The 21121-nt window shown below is 32.6% G+C and overlaps 2 protein-coding genes across 2 annotated transcripts; both read left to right on the forward strand.

The window, feature by feature from the left end:
* The first annotated feature begins 4331 nt into the window (after window positions 1-4331).
* LOC104216915 (uncharacterized) lies at window positions 4332-8319 on the forward strand. Its single transcript, XM_009767051.2, has 7 exons — window positions 4332-4789; window positions 5049-5111; window positions 6011-6147; window positions 6599-6636; window positions 6739-6784; window positions 7146-7310; window positions 8003-8319. Exons 1-7 carry the CDS (start codon window positions 4383-4385, stop codon window positions 8179-8181), a joined length of 1035 nt encoding a protein of 344 aa, XP_009765353.1. The 5' UTR covers window positions 4332-4382; the 3' UTR covers window positions 8182-8319.
* Window positions 8320-17080: 8761 nt separating this feature from the next.
* Window positions 17081-20854, forward strand: LOC104216916 (protein MANNAN SYNTHESIS-RELATED 1-like). Its single transcript, XM_009767052.2, has 7 exons — window positions 17081-17201; window positions 17334-17471; window positions 17884-17992; window positions 18239-18309; window positions 19264-19349; window positions 19626-20205; window positions 20361-20854. The coding sequence occupies exons 2-7, from the start codon at window positions 17370-17372 to the stop codon at window positions 20637-20639; spliced, it is 1227 nt and encodes a 408-aa protein (XP_009765354.1). The 5' UTR covers window positions 17081-17201; window positions 17334-17369; the 3' UTR covers window positions 20640-20854.
* Window positions 20855-21121: the final 267 nt, after the last annotated feature.

The following is a 21121-nucleotide window of genomic DNA, read 5'->3' on the forward strand; positions in this document are numbered from 1 at the left end:
TCGATTTCAAATTTTAGTTAGATCTTGTACTATAAAAAAGGAACAAGAGAAGAAACACTTTTTGGAGAAAGGGAGAATAGGTGAAACAAATTGTGTCATTTAAACATTTCATCTTTGACATGTTGAGAACACAAATATATAGGATATGATGAAATGGGAGAATGATATCCAAATGTACACTCTACAGCAACAATTAGAAGTGAGAAGAGATTATCTTTTAAGAGGAGGAGGGGAATAAACAAGAAAGAGCAGAGAATTAGTAGGCAACCAGATGGACAATAATAAGCAAATGATAGACACTAGACAACCACAATTTGGGGAATACTTCAAGGCAGTAGCTGAGTTCAATAATTTCAGACAAGCAATTTAGAGAGGCAAAGAGCATAGACACCATCTGAGTATCTATGATTCTCAGCACCGCAAAGTCTTGGAAGTGGATCCAGAATTTGAACTTTATGGATTCGAGTTTGAAATTCTACCATAGGCCATTTGATTTACTGGGTTAAAAATGTATTACTTGGTACTAATTTAATGAATTTTTTAACAAATATACAAGATTTGAGCTAAAGCTATTGGGTTCGGATGAATCCAATTCTATTACCCTCCTGAGTCTGCCAAGTTAATTATCAACCATTCAAGGTTAAAGTGGATATGATATTCACATGCAAGTCAAAAAGAGTAAAGCTTTCATAATCCACAAAAAAGGGAACTGCGGGATAAACCACTAGACTCCTTTTATTTTAAACTGGTTGGTTATCTCTCGTAAGCCAAAGAGTTTAATTAGAACATTTTCATGTCTAGCGAGGAATTCTGCTCTTGATTAATATTCGATTAAGAGCACAACTCCTATATCAATAATCTCGTAGCTTTCTGGAATTTGAACAGAAAACCCTAGATTTAGAAATTTCATATATTGATCACGCAAAAAAAATCCAAAGATAACCAATTTGCGGTTTCAATTAATTTGTGAAACCTATAACGAAATGTCCATCACGAATAACAGCATTCGAACAGTAGCAATAAAAGATTTACTGAAACATTAATATGAATTGACACACAAATAAGAAAACCAAAGATCTGAATTTTACACTTCTTGATTGAAAGGGAAAAAAAAAAAAAAAAAAAAAAAAAACAGAGAGATTGCTTACTGGGTTTCTGAGGCTTGCCATCGACCCATTTGGAGACGGAGTAGTGGACCTTCTCACGGGTCAGAGCTTCGGATTTGTAAGGCTCTTTAAGGCAGTTCCTAACCAGGTTAGCGCATAGGTTTGAGTATGTTATGTAAGTCATACCCGCCGACCTCCAAAACGGCGCCGCTGCGTTTGAAGCCATTTTTCTGCTGTTCTCTCTCTCTCTCTCTCTCTCTCTCTCGCTCTCGCTGCTTTTTGTAGTTACAGACAAAATGAGTACCTGGTACCTACCTAAATGGCCTAATTCAATATATAACCAACTAATGTGATATTAGAGAATTTGGGTCAAATTTATCTTTTTATTTTCAAAAATAATTTATATTTAATCTCTGTATTTATCCTTGTTCGTAATTTTTATTTAAATAAAATATTTTAAAATTTTTAATTTTAAAAGCTTGAAAAATAAAAGTTTTATGGGGTTATCTCGACTATGAGCCCGTTTGGCTTAGCTGATTTAGAGTAGCTGATAAGCATTAGGTGCTGAAAAGCACTTTTAAGTGCTGAAGCTGATTTAAAAAATAAGCAGTTACGTGTTTGGATAAAAGTGCTGAAATTAATAATAAGCAGTTGAAGAACTGGGTATACAAAGAGTTTTGTTTTAAAAAGAAGTATTTTAGGGATAGAATAGTAAATATTTTGGTCAAACCTAAAGTGCTTATAAGCTGAAATTTGATAAGTTGGGGAGACCAACTTATGACTTTTGGCTTATTTTTGGCTTATAAGTACTTTTAATTTTATCAAACGCGTAGATAAGCCAAAAAGTGCTTATAAGCCAGCTTGACCAGCTTATAAGCTTAGTCAAACACCCTCTATGTAAGTTTCTCATTAGAAACTTTAAAATTAACTTATTTTTAAATTTAAAAATATATTATTATTTTAAACGAACTAATGAAGAAATATAATTTAAACCAAGGGAGTTTTATTGTTTGTGTTATGCATAATTTGTTCCTTTTATTTAAATATTTCTTCACGCAAAATTCTTAACATGACTTGCTTTAACTGTCTTCCAAAATAGGTAAGTTTCAACTCTAGACTAAAAAATTCAAAATAAATATTGATTTAATTTTCTTGATATACAAAAAATAATAACTCAATTTTTCTTCAACTATAATACAATGGATTTTAGACCATCTCCAACCCAATACCAATTTTGACACCAAACACTATTTTAGTGTACGATTTAGTATTTTTTTGCTCCAACCCAACACCATTTTGGTGTGTGAATCATCAACACCATTACTATTCACCATTAGTTAATATTATCTTTTATCATATAACACTTTTAATTTAACATATTATATTTAATTATAGTTTTTATGTAAAATCTTCATAATATTAATTTTATATTTTAATTTGGGTGTATAATTTTTATAAATTAATTTTCATATATTTTATTAATTTTATTATAAATTATAATTGTATAAAAATATATAACCATCAAAAAAATGAAAAATATAAAACTGAAATATGATATGTTGTTAATAAATAACATAATGTTCATTGATAATCATAAAAACAAATATTTAATACAATAGCGACTCACATAGATTAAATTGAAAATACATTAAATAACATAATGGGATGAGAAAATTACAACAATAATCTAGTACTCTCGAAGGTTGCTTCCAGATCCACCAATATCATTAAAATATTGATTATGCAGGGCAAAGGATTTTTTTTTTTTGGCAATCCGCTAGGCAAGCGCCTAGGGCTAATTTTTTATTAAGAAAAGAAAAGAAAAATACAACAATTAGGAACAGTACAAATAAGGGAGACAATAGCACCGGTATTGTTACTCATATGTCTTGGCTATATAATCACTCCTCTGCGCCTCACATTGCCTTATGATGGCAGCCTCATGTAGAGGATTCATGGTGTAGCTGCCGGCAAAGTCTCACGATGGCATATAATCTCATAGCCGTGTGGATATTTTTCCAAATGCATAGTACCAAGGCAACTCAAACCGGGCTAAATCTTACCCTACTAATCCTATTGAGGCAGAGAAAAGGCCTCACCTACTAGCACGCATGTAAAAAATAAGAACTGGAGAGTACCAAATATTCAATGATGATATTACAAATGAGAATACTAATAAAGTGGTATAATAGAATGAAGTACCAATTTGGTTCATGTCCCTTCTTTTGCAAACTTGTAAAATCTTCAATTTGTAATTCTTTGTTGTTTTCCTCAACCGTGTTCAAAATGTTTTAAAAAATCATCATTTCTTTTTTGAATGGTTGGACCTCGTTGATGTAGTTAGGGCAGCCTGCTTTTGTTTGGCAACCCTCATTGGAGGTCGCCTAACATTTAAAAAATCACTAACCTTGTCGTCCCAACTATTTTTCCTTGTATGAGATTTCCTATTTTTCCGCTATGCATAGGAGATAAATCACCTTTTCTTGCTACATGTGCGCGGCATTCTTTCAAAACTGCATCTTCTTCTCCTTCCTCGTACATATCTCTACCCACAGATACTGGATCTGGCATGTATTGTAAAAATTCTTGTGTCATCAAACCATTTCCATCTTTTCTGTTAACCAAAGTTGCCTTATTTTGACTTTGTTTTGTGCCTTTCACCTGGTTGCTAGTCCAATCCCTACGCCTAGTGCTACCAACTTGATTTGTATTTAGAGAATTCAGGGGCTTAGAACTTACCAGAGCATCAAATAGCTTTCTGTCCTCCATCGTGATAACAGGTGCCCTTATAGATAACTGTTGTTGTCCAGCAATTAAAGAAGTTACTACTGCTCCTGCATTGTTTTCATTCTGCTGCTGCAATGCATCGAGCAACTTTCCATCCTGCATTGTAATATTTATTTAATTATATCTTATCAATGATTTTATTTTTATTTGAATTATATATTAATATGTATAATGTATATTATTTGCTTATAATTTATATTTATTTAATAATTAAGGTATAAAATAATTTTATATTAACTGGTTATATAAGAAAGAAATATGAATTATATGGGATAATATGAAAAAAAAGAATGCATTTGTTTTATAAAAAAAATAATATAATATAAAAGAGAAAGAAAAATATAAAGTGAATATTTTATTTTATTTTTTGGATAAAAAATAGTGTAATGGATTGGAATTACTTTGTACCATTTTGATGTTTACACCATTTGAGCGTAAAAAAATGGTGGTAAGGGTTGCCCTTACTCGGCTACACCCTGTGCCTTCACAATGCAGTATCCTCAGGCAGCAGCTGCCCCCGATAGGGCGTGCGCCCATAACCTCGTGGTCCGGCCATCAATCTGCTTCTCCCCCAAAATAATCATTTGTCGAAATCGACAGCCAGCCATCAATTTCAATTCCACAAAGTTGAGCTCAGCACTTCCGTCCAGCGGTTTGAGGTCTATGTCAATATCGCGTCCGGCAAACCACAGCGCTACACGAGCAAGTTCAACATCTTCTTCGTCATCGTCTTCATTCTCCTGCTCATCCTCACCGTGGGATGAAAAACCCTACCAAGTTTTATCGAGTGGCAAGATAGTCTACTTGGACGAACAGGATGTTGTCACCTTCCTTGACCCTCCCAAAGAGCTTATTCCTTTAGACCCTGCTTCTTATAATCCCGCTTCTTATCTTTGGTAAATCCATATTACTCACTTGTTTCGATATAGTAAATTTGATGCATTACCGTTCAATTCACAAAAGGGCCTAAATAGAAAGAGTATTTTGCTCTCTGCTTGTCATTTTTGTCTACTGTATGCGCTTGTTCATGCTGTAATATTTTTTACTTTGAGTTATTAAACAATAAGATTCTTCTCGGGGAAAAGTAAGGTCTACTGTAGTCGCGAATGTTTTTTTACTCTCAGCATTCTCATTATTGTGTGTTGTTGTGGTTAGGAAGAAAATTGGGGATATTCCCGAGGAAAGGCGGCACAGGCTATTGTCCTTGCTTAACCCAAGGTTTGTCTGTTACTTCGTCTCCTTTCAAACCCTTGCTATTATGACTTGTGCTTTATGAAGCAGAGAACACTCAACTATATGACCCTTTATGATGTGTTTGAGTGAGGATGTAGCTTAATAGGATAATTTGACTTTATTTACCTGTACTATATTGGTGAGAGTCGATAACAACAACAACAACAACAACAACAATAACAACAACAACAAAAAACCCAGTATAATCCCACAAGCGGGATTTGGGGAGGGTAGTGGGTACGCAGACCTTACCCATACCTTGTGAAGGTAAAGAGGCTGTTTCCGATAGAATTGGTTAGAGCAGATGATAATGTTAAATTAGGTGAGAAACCAGTGTATTAAGGAAAATTACATTCTGTTTAAATTTAAGTTAGTTAAAATGAATTTGAATTGTTCAACAAAAGAAACTTTATTCTTGGAACACTTGAGTATAGGAAGTAAATGTTTGTAGAAATTGGAAGATTTTCTCTGTGATGCATTCATGGTTGTTAGACATCTTAGGATAGTTGTCCCCCTACATCGTCAGCTATCTTAAACCCTCAGACCGTCCTTTTGCTTTGTTATCTATGAGGCATGAGCTATTATAAATTTGCGACAAAAACTTGCTTGTATAAATTTTATTAGCTTGCAGAGTCTCAGAGTATAATTGCTTAAACTGAGGGTAGGATCTATGGCTATAAGACAAAGCATGATTATCTCCCCCCTCCCCACCAAGAAAGCTTGCTATGTTCGTCACGTATCATTACTTCTCAAATTTTAAGCAATTTGTATCTTTTTTAAAATAAAAAAGAAACCATTCTATGTGCAGTCAGCTTATGCAACATAGCGTATCACACAATTGATAGTGTTACAATTTCTGATATTTTTAGTTGAACTTCAAGCAGGTTGATATCACAAGCTTGGGAGATTGCTGGCACACGATACAATAATTCGAAGCTGGTACAGAAAAGTGCATCTAGCTTGCTAGCAATCGGAGATACTGAAACAGTTGCTGAAATTTGGAAGTGCCGGACGAGTGGAGGTTAGTCATCTTGATTTTTGTCATTTCATGATCCAAATTGTTCTATTTTCTGATTTATGCTTCTAATAGTACTGGACTATGATAAAAAAATTGGCCAAGTTTAGCTAAGATTGGTGGTCTGATCTTTATTCTATTTTGCCCTTAGCATCTGAAATTTCAAGCAAATTAGACGAGAAATTTAGATGATACTGGATTTTAAAATCACCATACTCAGAAGGAGTTTGATGTTAATTCATACTCATCTGTATGCATGTTTGATTGTGGGTGAGGTAGGGTAGTCATGGAGGGAAAGTTTGATGGTTGTGCCATATGATCTTTAGGTCCTTAGGGGCAGCCTGTCCTGCTTTTCTTACGTGACATGTATTCCACCAGCTGTTAGTAACATGCCAGTGTTTCTGTTGTTTTCAATTCAATATTCAGATAATGATTAAGATACTTCAAATATGAACAGGGCCACTGCAGATTGCCTGGTTAAACTTCTTCAAAAAGGTTATACCCCTTAACTGGTGTCTATTTGACCAATTTTCAGAGGCATTCAACTCTGGTAATTTGGTGCTACTAAGTGAATTCTTTAACTAATTTTTATGCCAGGTTGTATTTCGCACTGGTGATGGGAGGACATACGGGCGACTCATTAGTAAGTTCATTAAGAGCTATCTTCAGCTATATGCCAACACATTATGTCAACTTTTTCTTTTAAAAAAAAAATATCTGAAGAAGATAGTTGTTTGTTTCAATCCTGTTGCAGTTTGTTACTTGTCCATCTATAATGAGTATTATGCAACCTTGGAAATATTGCTTTTTTATTATTACAAAGACAGCAATATCAGATATATGATATATGTCTAATAATGGTCGGGAACAATATCTAAGAATCAGGCAAAATATGTTAAGCAGCTTGTTAGGTTCCTCACTTAACACTGATTAACTTATGATATGCTTACTGCTCAATCAATTGCTTGTCTACATTTTCCTAACCAATCATCCACATTATGCAGGCGAATCAGTTTTCTCTGGGCTCTCAAATTCATTTTATCCTCTGTACTTTACGGTTAGTGAACTCAAAGAAGTGATGTCAACAGAACAGCCTTGTGATTTAGCATATGAATTCAAAGATGGAATCTTGGATCTCCCTGATTTTCCTCGTGGTTTCCCTAAGCCAGGTGAGAGTTATTGCATCAGACATCTTGTTAAACAGGGATAAAGAGCTCCTTGCGCAAATCTCGTATTTCCCATATGCAGTTTGCGCTTTGTAGTTATTTTCTTACACTTTAGTGACCTATCTACCCTAACCACTCTTGAACAATTGTTTCTGTACTGCTTTACATGTCTTGAAATACCATTTTTGGTCTTATAGTTGTTTGGATTTCCATTTTCATTTTCCTTTCTATTGCCAAGTTGACTAGCTCAAAACCTTCTCTAGCCGGTTCACAGGGAAAATTTTATGGACACTATGAGAGCCCACTATGTTCTGTATGGCACCAATTGTACAAATAAAAAATGTTATGCATGAAGTTTCTTCTTAGGTCATTCTTTAGTCACCTTTAAATGCTCCTCTTGCTTTTGAAGTCATGTCTGACTCTCAGCTGCCAAATCTACTAACTCTACTGTTTCTCTTCCAATTCCATAGAAAATAAAAGGTTTGGTTTGGGGAGGAGAGGGGAAGGACTTAGGCAATGCTTGTAGATTTATTTCTCGATTAGGTTGATATTATAAACATTGCTAGTAAAGAAATACCACGTCAATCGTCATGGATCCTCTTCCTTGGCAATGATATAGTGTAGGCGAGTTTTCTCTATTGTTTCTTTTAGTGCAGTTGAATGACTTACCTAATTAAGGTGTTTTAACATCTCAGCTGAGCATCCATGGCCCTTTAACGATGAGATCGTCATATACATACGCCATGTGGGACCAGGAGTGATGGTAGGGCAAGCCTGGCAAGAAGGAAAAGCATTGCAACAAGTGCCTAAGAAGCTATGCAGTGAAATCTTGATGGTGAAAGAGTATTTATCTTCTCAGCCACAATCAAGCTAGTTATGTACTGTTTTTTGTGTCAACTCTTTTATTGTCTGTTTGTTTCTGTGACCAGAAGCGGGTGCAGCTTTGTACAACAGGTTCAACTGAATTCAGATAGTTCCGACACCTAACATAAAAGTTTAAAGGTTACAGCAACAACATACCCAATATTATCCCACACAGTTGGATCTGGGGAAGGTAATGCATACACAGACCTTACCCTTACCTTGTGAGGATAGAGAGATGTTTCCAACAGACCATCGGCTTAGGAAAGCAAAAGCACCACATTAATGAAAATATAGATAAGAGACAACACCAAAAGCCATATAAAAATAGAATAAAAGACAACAAGATAATATGATGATCAACAATGGAAGAAAACAACGGTTAGTCATAAAATCTACTACCAACAGAAAGTAAGATTGTGTGTCAATACTATTGTCTGTTATGAACCTTCCTATCAAGGGTCATATAGAGGTCGAGTATTAGGGTAGTAGAGTAGGTAGTCTAGAGTGTTCATAACCAAAAAAAAAACTTTTTTTGTATCTATTCTTTCTAAAAATATCGTGCTCTTACAATTAACAGTCCTAGTAGTTTTAATGTAGGAAATACAACGAGAAAACTCGCTTTTACATTTTAAAGAGAAGAAAACGAAAGAAGGGAAGATACCGTAAAACGGGTTAGTCAGTTTTTGGACTGGTTATTCAAAAATAGCCAGTGTTTGCCAAGTCATTGAAAAATAGCCACTATTTTGCTGCAACACGGAAAGTTCCAGCATAATATACTGGAGATTGGTGCACCTGTGTATGAACTTCCAGCATATTATGTTGGAACTCCAACACGCGAAAAGTTCCAGTATAATATATTGGAGAATGGAGCACCAGTGCTCCAATCTCCAGTATATTATGTTGAACCGGTATATTATACTGAAGTATTTTTCCGGATTTTGAACAGTGTTTTTGTTCAGATTATCTTCACATGAAAAATGGTTAAATTTCGATTACTTTTGAAACTGTAGCTATTTTCGAATGACCACTTCTAAATCTGGCTATTTTTAAATTCCTCCCGAAGATACCTAAAAGTGGAGTAGAATAAAAGGAGTATATAACAAGAATTATAGTTGGATATACTAGTGTTGGAAAAATATCATTCTCATAATTTGAGGTGGATTTTATTGATTTTGGAAAAATAATCGAACGGGTAAGGTTAAGGAAAGGAAAAGACTTCAAGTAACCCTTTTAAGAAAGATTTTTCACCATAATTGGAAGAACAAATATCCCAAAAGAGGAAGAGAGTCATATCCCAAAAGGGCCGAAAGGCAACGGCAGGCAAGGCCAAAATGTCATACGCATTTACATTTCAAGTCTTAGATTTGTTAGGAATATGATTTATTTTTTTTAACGTGAATTCGAGTTTAATTGAGATCCACGAATATCTATATAAATACAGTCAAAACTCTCTATAACAGCATCCCAATATAACAACAATTTACTATAAAAGTCAAGCTTTTTTGGAACCAATTTTTGTGTTATGTTATAATTAGGGGTGTACAAAGGAAATCGATAATCCGAGTCAAACCGAGAAAAAAAATCTGACTATGAGTTGGTTTGATTTGGTTTGGTGTTAGAAGAAAAAAAAAACCAACTGTTTGGTTTGGTTTTAACTGAAAAAGTCAAAACGAAACCAAACCAACCCGACATTATATGTGTACAAGTTTTAAAAATATTTTATACATAAAAATAATTATTGTAATGTAATTTATAAATAGTTTTTAAACTCTTTAATAGTTCTCTCTTTTAATGTATTATTTCAAGCTTGAACTTAGAACTTTTGAATGGTCAAATATGTTTTATAGCCCATAAAAGTTAGTACCAAATAAAGCCCAAAGCAAAATCAAATCAATACTACTAATGCTAACAAACAAAAAAAATTCAATTCAATACTAGGAATGACAATAGTAATGGATATTTTTTTTTTAAGTTTTGCATTGGTTTAGATAGTGAAAATGCATAACTTACTTTTAATATTATTTAGTCATGTAATTAACACTTATTACTTATTAGTCGTACTTATTTTAACAAGACTTAATACTTTTAGATTATATTTATTCTTATTATGGCTTATTAATTAACAATATTTATCTTATGCGATTTGTTGAGTATTTTAGTATAATCATGACTCATCTTACATTATTTTATGTTATTTTATTGGGTAACATCTTATATAGTTTTATCCTACTAGGACCTAAGAAATAATAGAGCACAAATTATAAATTTTATGCTACGAAGATTTTGTCTGAAAAAAATCCGAAAATCCCAAGAAAACCGAAAAACCCGAGAAAAATCGCGATTGAAAAATTCGAATTTTATTGGTTTGGTTTTGGTTTATGGATTTAAAAATTCAAAACAATTGATTTGGTTTGGTAATTAAAAAATTCGAACCAACCCGACTTATGTACACTCCTAATTATAATATAGTATGTTCTTTATAACAACACTTAAATATAATATCTAAAAATATTCGAAACAAATGAAATTATTATAGAAAGATTTGACGGTATGGTTTTTGTTTTTTGTAAGGTTTAAGTGTGGAGGCAGGTTTCCGCTGACACCTTGAAGCAGCCAATTGTAAGAACTAAGAAGCATCCTGTTTTCTTGTCATTCACTCATCCCCTCCCCCACACTCAACAACCTTTGCCTTGTTTCGCCCCATCACCAGCCCTCAATACCTCTTTTATTTTCTTTTATATACAATGTTTTTAAAATTACAAAGAAAGCTTGTCAATCTATATCTATTTATATTTATTCTTTTATATTATTATATTAAAAGCACGAAGGTCTTTAGTGAAATGTCGTTTGCCTTTTTTATCCTTTAAAAATAGAGTTCACACTGAATGAAATTGTCATTTAATTATTATTTTAATATTTAAAACTTTTAAATTAATAATTACCTTTCCTTATTTAAACTATGTAATAATTCTTAATATTTAAGAATTTAATATGGTGTAGAATTTTACTATATAGATATGTATTTTTCCTTATTTGAATATAAGTCGAATGTTTTTAAAAAGACATAGGAGTAATATACTTAATGTAGTTTAGATTTCCATGATTCCTGTAAGTTTTTGTTAGTATGCCTAATATTTAGGGGTACTACTTTTTCTTTTCCTACATAACTTCTCCAAGAATAAGAAAAAAGGTAGCATGGTCTTGAAAAGTCGAAAAAGTCTTCACTAGAATATTAGTCCACTCGAATATCATAGTTACTGTTATAAAATAATAAAAGAAGAAGAGTATTGCAGAGCAAAGTAAAGAGATAGAATTCTTATTAATATGGGATAAATTACAGTGGAGTAGAACTCTCTATTTATAGGGAGAGGGTGACTTAGTCACCAAGTAATAAACCCTAGAATCTCTCTAAATATAGACATTCACCATAAATAAAATTCTATTTATAACACTCCCCCTTGAATGTGTATTCAACAGATAACGTGCCTCATTAAAACCTTAACCAAAATAAAACCCAATGGGAAAAAAATTCTAGTAAAAGAAAAAGAGTACACATATCTAACAATACACCTTTTGGTTGCCTCGTTAAAAACCTTGCAAGGAAAACCCAGTGGGACAAAACTTTGTAAGGGAAAAAGAGTGCAACACGCATTAACTCCACATGGTGAGAGCATCAATTCACATCCTTGGGCCTTCACATCCAATCTTGTGCACCATCTTCAAAAGATCGTTGGTAGAGATTTGATAAATAAATCCACCATATTAACTTGAATGAATATTTTGCACATTGAAATCATCATTCGGGATAGATATATAATGTCTTCATAAATATCGTGGAATGACTCTTCAATATCTCCATAGAGGTATTCTCGCTATCACATTATCATGCTTATAGTTATGCAAGATACATTTGTGCATAAATTGCATTGAGGATGTGGTACTTCAAGATCAAAAATTGTATATGCTTTAAGCAATTTAAATCCTTCAGGGATTATCATATAAGTTAAGTCATATAAGCCATATAATAGGCTTTAGATGCATATCAAATTTTCATGTCATGCTAGACATATAAGATAAATAAAAGTGATTGCACACACCATTGACTTTATACTTTCAAGTATTTAAACTATATGTCTTTCATATTAAACCAATTCTATTTGAATTGTGTATCGTCTATTTGGTCAATATTTTTGTGTCTGTAGGCGACAAACTTAAGATCCTCATCTATATTTCGTGCTATCATAGATGTCGTCGATGAACATTTTATATCGATTCCAACATTTTTTCATAAAGACATAACATAGAGATCTCTTCATTCATATATTCAGGTACCTGAATCTCTCATGAGATTTTATGAAGTGTTATGTCATGTGATCTTCTAGATCACTTGCCTCCTTATTATGATCATTTGCTCATCTTCTTTATCGAGAAGTTTTATTTGAAACCGATTTATCTATATGTTTTAAGCGTACCTTAGACTTTGTCCTTCTAGGACTTAATAAGAGCATTTGCACTGAGAATATAGTTACTTTCTTTGGGTCAACAAATGCGTCTGGCATGCTTTGCAATATATTGCAGATGAATTATCTTTTTTATGAACTTAAGGTTCATATTATCTTATTCGAGGATCTAGATGTACAAATGATAATTCATTCCACGTAACTTTTTCTCAACTATTTATCATGTCTCCCTCTCATGTTAGGAAAACTAACTTGCTTTCTTAACTTTGAAAACCCACCTTTGTGTGTTATGGTCTTAATCAAAATATACACTGTACGTCAATAATAATAAGATGGAATTATTTGGTTCCTGACCCTGAACCACTTGTGAGGGAAGAATGTAATATACTTTCATATATAACTTATACCAAACTAATATATATTACTTTGTTCTCATCAACAATAATTTAACTACTAGGTGGAGGCACTCAATAAAATATTTTGTTAAATCAGTTGTGATGTAAACCAACTTATCAAGATAAACTTTCTTGAATAGAAAATCTGAAAATTATGCTCTAAATTAAATTATTGAGCAAGTTACCTCGCAAACACCAGGTTGCGGGTTAATAATAATCGCACATGTAACCATCTCATAGATGCATCTTATGTGGTATACATGGAAGGTAAATGGGGCCATATTCACCTTTGATATTTCTAGTATTCATGAGATTCAATCCCAATTTTAGTTGGACTATTAATTAATGAGAACAAACACCATAAGAAAATTCATAAAGAACTTTCTAGTTCTTTAATATTTACCCATGTGAATTCTCTTTTATTTTTGCACATCATACTTAAATTAACATGGTTAAACCAGTTATGCCAACTGAATAAATTATCAATATTGATAAAGTTCAAGTTTACACCATGACGTGTGCAATTATCAATAAACTCCAAGTTTTTTGGAGTTTATTATGATATGGGTTTTATACCAATAACATTCAGTTTATTGTGGTATTCTTTTATTTGTGTAGTACAAACTGAAGAATAAGCGGGTAACTTTTCACATACATATTACCCCGCTACAAGTTGTATTAATAGAAGATATCAAATCTTTCCTTTATTTATAATCTCAATATAACCAACCGCTTTGGAAATTGAATAAGTTTCTTTGAGACTTTTGACAACACAATACCTTATTGGTAATTAATTTTGTTTCTCCAAAATAGTATAATTGGGTCTTGCAGAGTTCTCAATTAATTTTGTAGTACCACATATTCATCAATATCCATATGGTGAATATCTCTTTTAAAGAGAGAGCTATACCATTATGGTTATGGTCAAAATTATATGCAAGATCCGTTTCTTGCATTACCGTTGTCTTTTAATAATCACATTGCTAAAATATTTTGGCGTACAATAAGTACGTGACCAATGATCATTTATGCCATAATAATGACATTATTTTCTTATTTGCTCTCAAACCTCCTTCTAGAGGTGAGTGTGGTATATACCACTAGCACACTCATATTCTTTCAAGGATGAATATGTATTAATAAATCACATGTTGTCACATTCACATCGTGAATGAACCATAATCATCTATATGTGCTTTACAAAATCTCATGTCAAATCGATGACAAATATTACTTTCACAAAGTGAAGGATTATTTTGAGAATCCTTATTGTTCTCATTACTACAATGATGACGATTATAATTTCGTCTATTGCCATGTCCACATCCATTGATATATTCATAGTAATAATTTTGTTTTCTTTCAGACTTAGCACATACTGCTATCACATTCTCTTAAGGGAATGAGAATGAGGCAAATTCTATGGGACGAGTTTTCAATTCTTTGCCACAATCATACATGAATTTGATCATGGCAAGGCATAGAAATTTAACCACTTTGGGTGGTTATAATTTCTTTCAAACTCTATTAGAGTTATAATCAAACTTTCTTGTCTTTTCTTGTATATAAAATCAAATTATAAAATTCAAAAATTTAAAAGAAAAAAATAAGGTAAAATACTTACCTTAAATCCATAATTTATTCCTGAAGAAAGTTCATGGAACAATTGGCAATCATTATGCCCAATCCCAAAGCTTTACTCAATTGGTTAGAGTCTCGTGCTGATAATGTGTTATGAACAATAAAAGAAGAAGAAAAGTATTGTAGAGCAAAGTAGAGAGAGAGAGGAAATTCTTATTGATATATGATGAATTACAATGGAATAGAACGCTCTATTTATAGGGAGATGGTGACTTAGCTACCAAGTAATGAATCCTAGAATCTCTCTAAATTTAGACATTCACCATAAATAAAATTCTATTTATAACAACTATATTTTTTTTTATTTTTTTTTAAACTAACCAATTTTTAATTACTTTCTTTTCTTCTTATTTTATATATAATTTAATATTGACAATTTTGATGTAACTTTTTAATGGTTGTATTGATTAGGAGATGATGATAATTTAGAAGATTGTCGCAAGGAGATCAAAATAAAATCTCTATTCTTCTTTATATTTTGTTAATGACATTACGAATATATTATAACTAATATATAAGACCTTGCAATCGATTAAGAATTTAATGTTTTAAATATTAGAAAAATCAATATTTAATATTAAAAGTTTAGTATGAATTTTTACTTTGTGTTTCCAAGAAATTTTGGCTTTATACTATCAAAAATCACTAAGAAAAGAACACATTTTTTCAACAAATACTGTATTAAAACATTGTTTTCAAGGCAATACCTAAATTACTATAATGCATATTTCCGTTAAGTAGATGAAAAGGATTTTTGTTTTTTCTGCTAAAAAGAAACTAATATTTAATTAATAAAGTTTATTACAAAATTTGAATTCAGGAAAAATAAGAATTAGCTACAAAATTCGTCTCATAGATAATACCATAATTTTTTAATAATCTATCGCTAATTCATGATCTAATTTTACTTATCGATATTTTAGATACATAATTTATCTGTCACAAATTTTTTAAAATATTTTTTGTTGACATGTCTAGAATATATAGTATCCAAATTATTATTTTTGTACGAAGTTAAAATAAATGAAGGGGATACATGATAAATCACCGAGCTTTTAAAACTAACTAGATTATTTTCATGCTTAGCTAGGTCATCAATTATTTTATTGACTAAATAAAATCAATATTTGTCATTTTAAAGAGCATATATTTTATAAATTTTCTTTTATAACTTAAACACATTGTTCAATAAATATTGTTATAATTTCTAAAAATTATATTTTTTGATATAGGGTACACATGCATCATGCATTTCCTAAAATTAGTCTAATAAAATATAATTCAGGCTTGGTGTTTACATTAAATTATATAATTTATATATTTAAATGATAAATTTAGAAAACATATGTATTAACTTAAGTAATAATAATGTGTAGAAATTTAGACACTACAGTAATAGACAAACTTAAATTACAAAAGCAACTGGATGCAATACTTATATAAATTTAAATATTATTATTTAATAAATAAAATAAAGTGTACACTTAAAAATAAAAATAAAAACACTAAAAATCACGGCCATTATAATTAAATATTTAAAAGCTTAACAAAATTACCTGTCCAAGAAAGGCAATAACAAAATAATAGGAAAGTTGAAACAAAATTATACTTTTATGATCAGATGGGGCCCATTTTGGGGTCGAAGTCCTCAATACATCGTGATGACCATACTGATTTTCTTTTTTATTCCATTTACATAATATATGCTCAAAAATTTGTAAAAAGGCATAAAAAGAAAAAGAACCTTGAAAAAAAAAAGGAAAATTGGGGAGGATAAAGGCGTTGGGTTTAGGCGCTAAATCCTTTTAAAAAGAAGTGTCGGTGGCATAAAAAATTAAAAATAAAAATGTGTAAGAGCCACTCTGTCCCTGTATTGACTTAATTCCGTACTTGGCCTAACCTATTTTCTTTTTTGTCCGTTCTAAAAAAATTGATTTCTTCTTAATTTGGAATCAATTTAGTTTAAACTTTCAATTATATATTTAACAGCTTTTATAATAATACATATACTCTGGATCCATTTTTGACTTATTTAGTATCACAAATTTCAAAAGTCTATATTTTTTTTAAACTTCGTGCTCAATCAAACATGTTCACATTGAACGGAGTGAGTAACTAATACTCCATCCATTTCAATTTATGTGAAACTATTTTTTTTTTGTCTGTTCCAAAAAGAATGACCCTTTTATAAATTTGAAAACAATTTAGCTTAAACTTACAATTCTACCCTTGATAAGAAGCTTTTATAGCCACCCAAATACTCTAGGCCCCTTCTTGACTTGTTTAATATCATAAATTTCAAAATATTTTATTTTTCTTAAAATCCGTGTCCAGTCAAACAGATTCAAATAAATGGAACGGAGGGAATACAACACTACTATGATATTTAGTAGTAGTACTACATTCTACAATTGCTGCTAATTGTACTTTATTACCAAAATTAATGACTTTATCCCGCCGGATATTTTGCTTGTAAAAGAATTCATTATATACATTAAAAAAAAAAAACCCCGCAATTCTCATCAAATTCCACTGTAAGTAGCAATCGCAGCCCCTCACACTGTGTACTTTTCAGTTCTTGCATTTTTAATCCAGAAACAGAGTGTGAAAAATTTGGCTGTTGATTTTTTTTTTTTTTTTTTTTTTTGTACTTTTGGAATTTCAAGGGGAAGAGTAAAAGAGGATTTGGATCTAGTGAAAAGATGGGGGTGGATCCGAGACAAATGGTGGCTGGTGTACTTACAGTAACTATGTTCGTAATGCTTGGCAATATGATCAAGAATGACCATTTTGATTCTCTTCCTGTAATTTCTTTAACACTTTTTTACTACTGCAATTTTTTTTTTCATTTGCTGTAATTAACTTGTTTTAATGTCAAATCATTTTCTAGTATTTTCTATCAACATCAGACTGTAACCAGTTTCCAGCTTTGGCAGTTGCAGCAAACTTTCACGGTCATTATTAAGAAGTATTCATAGTGTTTTTTTACTAAAGATCCCGTCTTTTTTGGCTTAGCTTTAGTTAAAAAGATTTAAATTGCTCTAAATTTGCATTTAAAGATTCTATAAGATTACGCCCAAAAAAAGTGTGAACAGATTAAACAGGGTCCATAATGATATAATGTCAACATTCGATTGTGTGATATTCTTTGTTAGTTGTTTGATTTTATTTTTCAAACATTTCTGATTTTTTAAAATTCTTTTGCTCTCAATAAAGGTGGATTCTGATACATCAATACATACTACGAGTAAGCAGAGCCTTGGAAATGGCCCTTGGATACACGATGGCGAATCGTTAAAGTCTTGTTGGACTAAACCAGTTGTTCGTGAGTGATTTAATAACCTTTTGAGTTTTTAAGGTTATCTTTTAGTATCCTTAATTTGAAGGGGAGCCTTGTAGCAACGGTAAAATTGTTTGCATTATGGTAGGCTGTCTACATCATACCCCTTGGGTGTAGCCCTTCCGTGAACGCGAGATGCTTTGTGCACCCGGCTGTCCTTGTTTTTTTTACTATCTTTGATTTCTTTCAAGCATTTTTCTTATATTGATTATTCTATGATTTTTCTAACAGAAGAAGCTGACCAATCGCAAGGGTTTGTTACCTTTTCACTCACTAATGGTCCTGAATATCATGTCTCTCAGGTATCTTACTAGGGTTACATCTTGAGTTTTTCAAATTAAACAGCAGTATGTAGGTGGTTCTATCTTATAGACAAGCATTTGTTTGCTGCAGATGGTATCTACAAATTTGCTTTTGATGTTATTGGATGTACAGAATTTACTAATGTTTAAGATGATCCGCAGAGATGTTTAATAGTAGCCTTACCAGTAATGGAGGAACCATTCTAGCTCCTACTCAATTAAGTGTTGGAAACTGTAAAAGCAGCACGATAATGTTGGTTTCATGTTTTTGCGAAAACCTTATAAAGCTATAGTATATGAGGTGTAACTAGCTATTAAAGTGGAGAATATCACATGGAACATCCATTTTCTTTCTTTTTTTTGTATACTTTTGCACTTGAGACTTTTTTTGTCTTTATTCATGGGTTTTTAGTTGGTCTGTTTGCTTCTGATATGGTCATATTCATCATACGCATAAGGTGCCTAGACTCCAGCTTTTAGAACATACAAATATTTCCATTGGGTCATGTGAATTACAGCTGTTTCTGCTATGTAGGAGTGCTAAGCAGCATAGTTACTTTAATGGGTATCTTTTATCCATATTTGATGTTTATTCTTCTTGGTTGAGATGTGGTTTATCACAGTGACTACAGTTTCTGTCTTCAATTACATTTGTTTATGCCAACCGTGCAGTGGATAGGGGTTGGATGGGATAGGAATTGAACTCTAAGCCGCTACTTGATATTGCTGTATTGTTTGTTTCATGGTGATTGCTCTATTAACATGGAGGAATCAAACATTAATCTTGCACGTTCTTATATTACATCATCTATTTTGCCTTGTTTATGCTGTCAGCAAAGTGCAGATTCTTATGATGTTTACAGGATGAATTAAGGCTTAAACTGAGTTGCTGACTTGCTTCTATGTTTGTCTTCTCTTCTATTGTCTGTTCTCTGTGGCAACTGGCATATGCAGATTGCCGATGCAGTGATAGTAGCAAGATATCTCCGTGCAACTCTTGTAATCCCAGACATCAGGGGAAGCAAACCTGGGGATAAGAGGTCAGTGTTCTCAATGCTGTTTCCCCTATCTTGTCAGTCTTGAGAGTTCTAGTGCTTGTTTCAAATAAGAATTAGCTAAGGAATTTATTGCGTATTTCTTTTGACAGTTATAGAGGTTACTTGATGTATTCTTTGAAAAGCTCTGTCGAAACCTAGGGCTTTCAGTATTACTGGTCACTGTGGATTTCATCGTTTTCTAGTTCTCGTATCATCCAGGTCCACACTTTATAGTCACCAAAAGTTTGAAGATTCATAAAGGGTTTTTGTGACATTCAGGAACTTTGATGACATCTATGATGTTGAACACTTTGTGAGAAGCCTCGATGGGGTTGTCAAAGTAGCAACAACTCAGCCTACTGAAGTCTCAGCAAGAAATCTTGCTGTGGTGAAGGTTCCAAATAGAGTTTCTGAAGATTATATTGCTGAAAACATTGAGCCAGTTTTCACATCTAAGGGGAACATAAGGCTGACAACATACTTTCCTTCAGTAAATATGAAAAAAATGAAAGAGAAGAGCAGTATTGACTCAATTGCATGTATGGCGATGTTTGGAACTCTAGAGCTTCAACCAGAAGTTAATGAAGTAGTTGAGTCCATGGTGGAGCGCTTAAGAACTTTGAGCGCAAAGTCAAAAGGACAGTTCATTGCAGTGGATCTGAGAGTTGATATATTAGGAAAAAAGAGTTGCCAAGGAAACAGTGCTCTTAAATCAAAGAGCTGCTATGGTCCAGAGGAGATAGGCGTGTTCTTGAGCAAAGTTGGTTTCAACAAGGATACGACTCTATATCTGACTCAATCAAGGTGGGATAGCAGCCTTGATGCATTGAAGGATCTCTTTCCTAAAACGTATACAAAGGTCCGGTTTCTTTCCTATTGTATTTACTGTTTCACTGTGTTCGTTCTATATATGGATCTTGCATTTAGGAAGTAAAAGAATCTATATGCCTCCATGTATTTCTATGTGTTCGTTTAATATTTGTTTTGCTTACTCCTCCGAAAACACAACTGCAGGAAAGCATAATGCCCATTGACAAAAAGGCAAAGTTTCTTGACTCGGAGTCTACTGAACTGGAGAAAGTAATCGACTTTTACATGTGTTCTGAGAGTGATGTTTTCGTACCAGCCATCTCAGGCCTTTTTTATGCCAATGTGGCTGGTAAGAGAATCGCTTCTGGAAAGACACAGATACTTGTTCCAGCTGATATTCCTGGCTCTTCTGCTGCTTTAACAGATTACATATCTCATTATGTCACAAAAAAGAACCACTTCACCTATTCATGTTTCTGCTAGCTCGCTGTGAAGAAAGGCTGAGAATGCAGATGTTGATATAGGCTTTATTCATTGCGCGTTTATTTTTAAGACACGCATATTTGGTTCATAGAATTAGGCCAACCATTAATAGTGGTCTTGGTGGAAAAGGTCAGGCCCCAAACAGTCGAATGCTGTTGAATTTACAATTTGTAGAACAGATTTTCTTACATGTTCAGTATAGTCGTTTCGAACAAGACTCGTGGCGCTTCAAGTTTTGTTATGATTGTTGTCAACTCCATTCCAATCAATGGAGAATTCTCTTCCAAATGATGCAATTAGATTGACTATGACCCTCAATAGCCGTCATGTACTATAGTCTATAGACAAGCTCCAATGACTGTTGGCATATTGAAATTAAGCTTTGCCTTCCGCAGAAGTTCACGGAAAACAAAAAATTTGGCCTCCTGAAAATATTTTGGCCTTCTAGCTTTTTCCTTCAGTCTCCTTAGTTGGAGGCAACT

This window comes from Nicotiana sylvestris, chromosome 6 (assembly GCF_000393655.2).
Source record: "Nicotiana sylvestris chromosome 6, ASM39365v2, whole genome shotgun sequence".
Taxonomy (NCBI): Eukaryota; Viridiplantae; Streptophyta; class Magnoliopsida; order Solanales; family Solanaceae; genus Nicotiana; species Nicotiana sylvestris.

What these genes read in the sequence shown, in the direction of transcription:
- LOC104216916 (XM_009767052.2), top strand. Translation starts at nt 17,370, where the DNA reads ATGGGGGTGGATCCGAGACAAATGGTGGCTGGTGTACTTACAGTAACT. An exon ending in CTGAATATCATGTCTCTCAG is followed by an intron (nt 18,310 to 19,263) that starts GTATCTTACTAG and finishes TGGCATATGCAG; the next exon opens with ATTGCCGATGCAGTGATAGT. An exon ending in AGCAAACCTGGGGATAAGAG is followed by an intron (nt 19,350 to 19,625) that starts GTCAGTGTTCTC and finishes TGTGACATTCAG; the next exon opens with GAACTTTGATGACATCTATG.
- LOC104216915 (XM_009767051.2), top strand. Translation starts at nt 4,383, where the DNA reads ATGCAGTATCCTCAGGCAGCAGCTGCCCCCGATAGGGCGTGCGCCCAT. An exon ending in AATCCCGCTTCTTATCTTTG is followed by an intron (nt 4,790 to 5,048) that starts GTAAATCCATAT and finishes TGTTGTGGTTAG; the next exon opens with GAAGAAAATTGGGGATATTC. An exon ending in GGTTAAACTTCTTCAAAAAG is followed by an intron (nt 6,637 to 6,738) that starts GTTATACCCCTT and finishes TTTTTATGCCAG; the next exon opens with GTTGTATTTCGCACTGGTGA.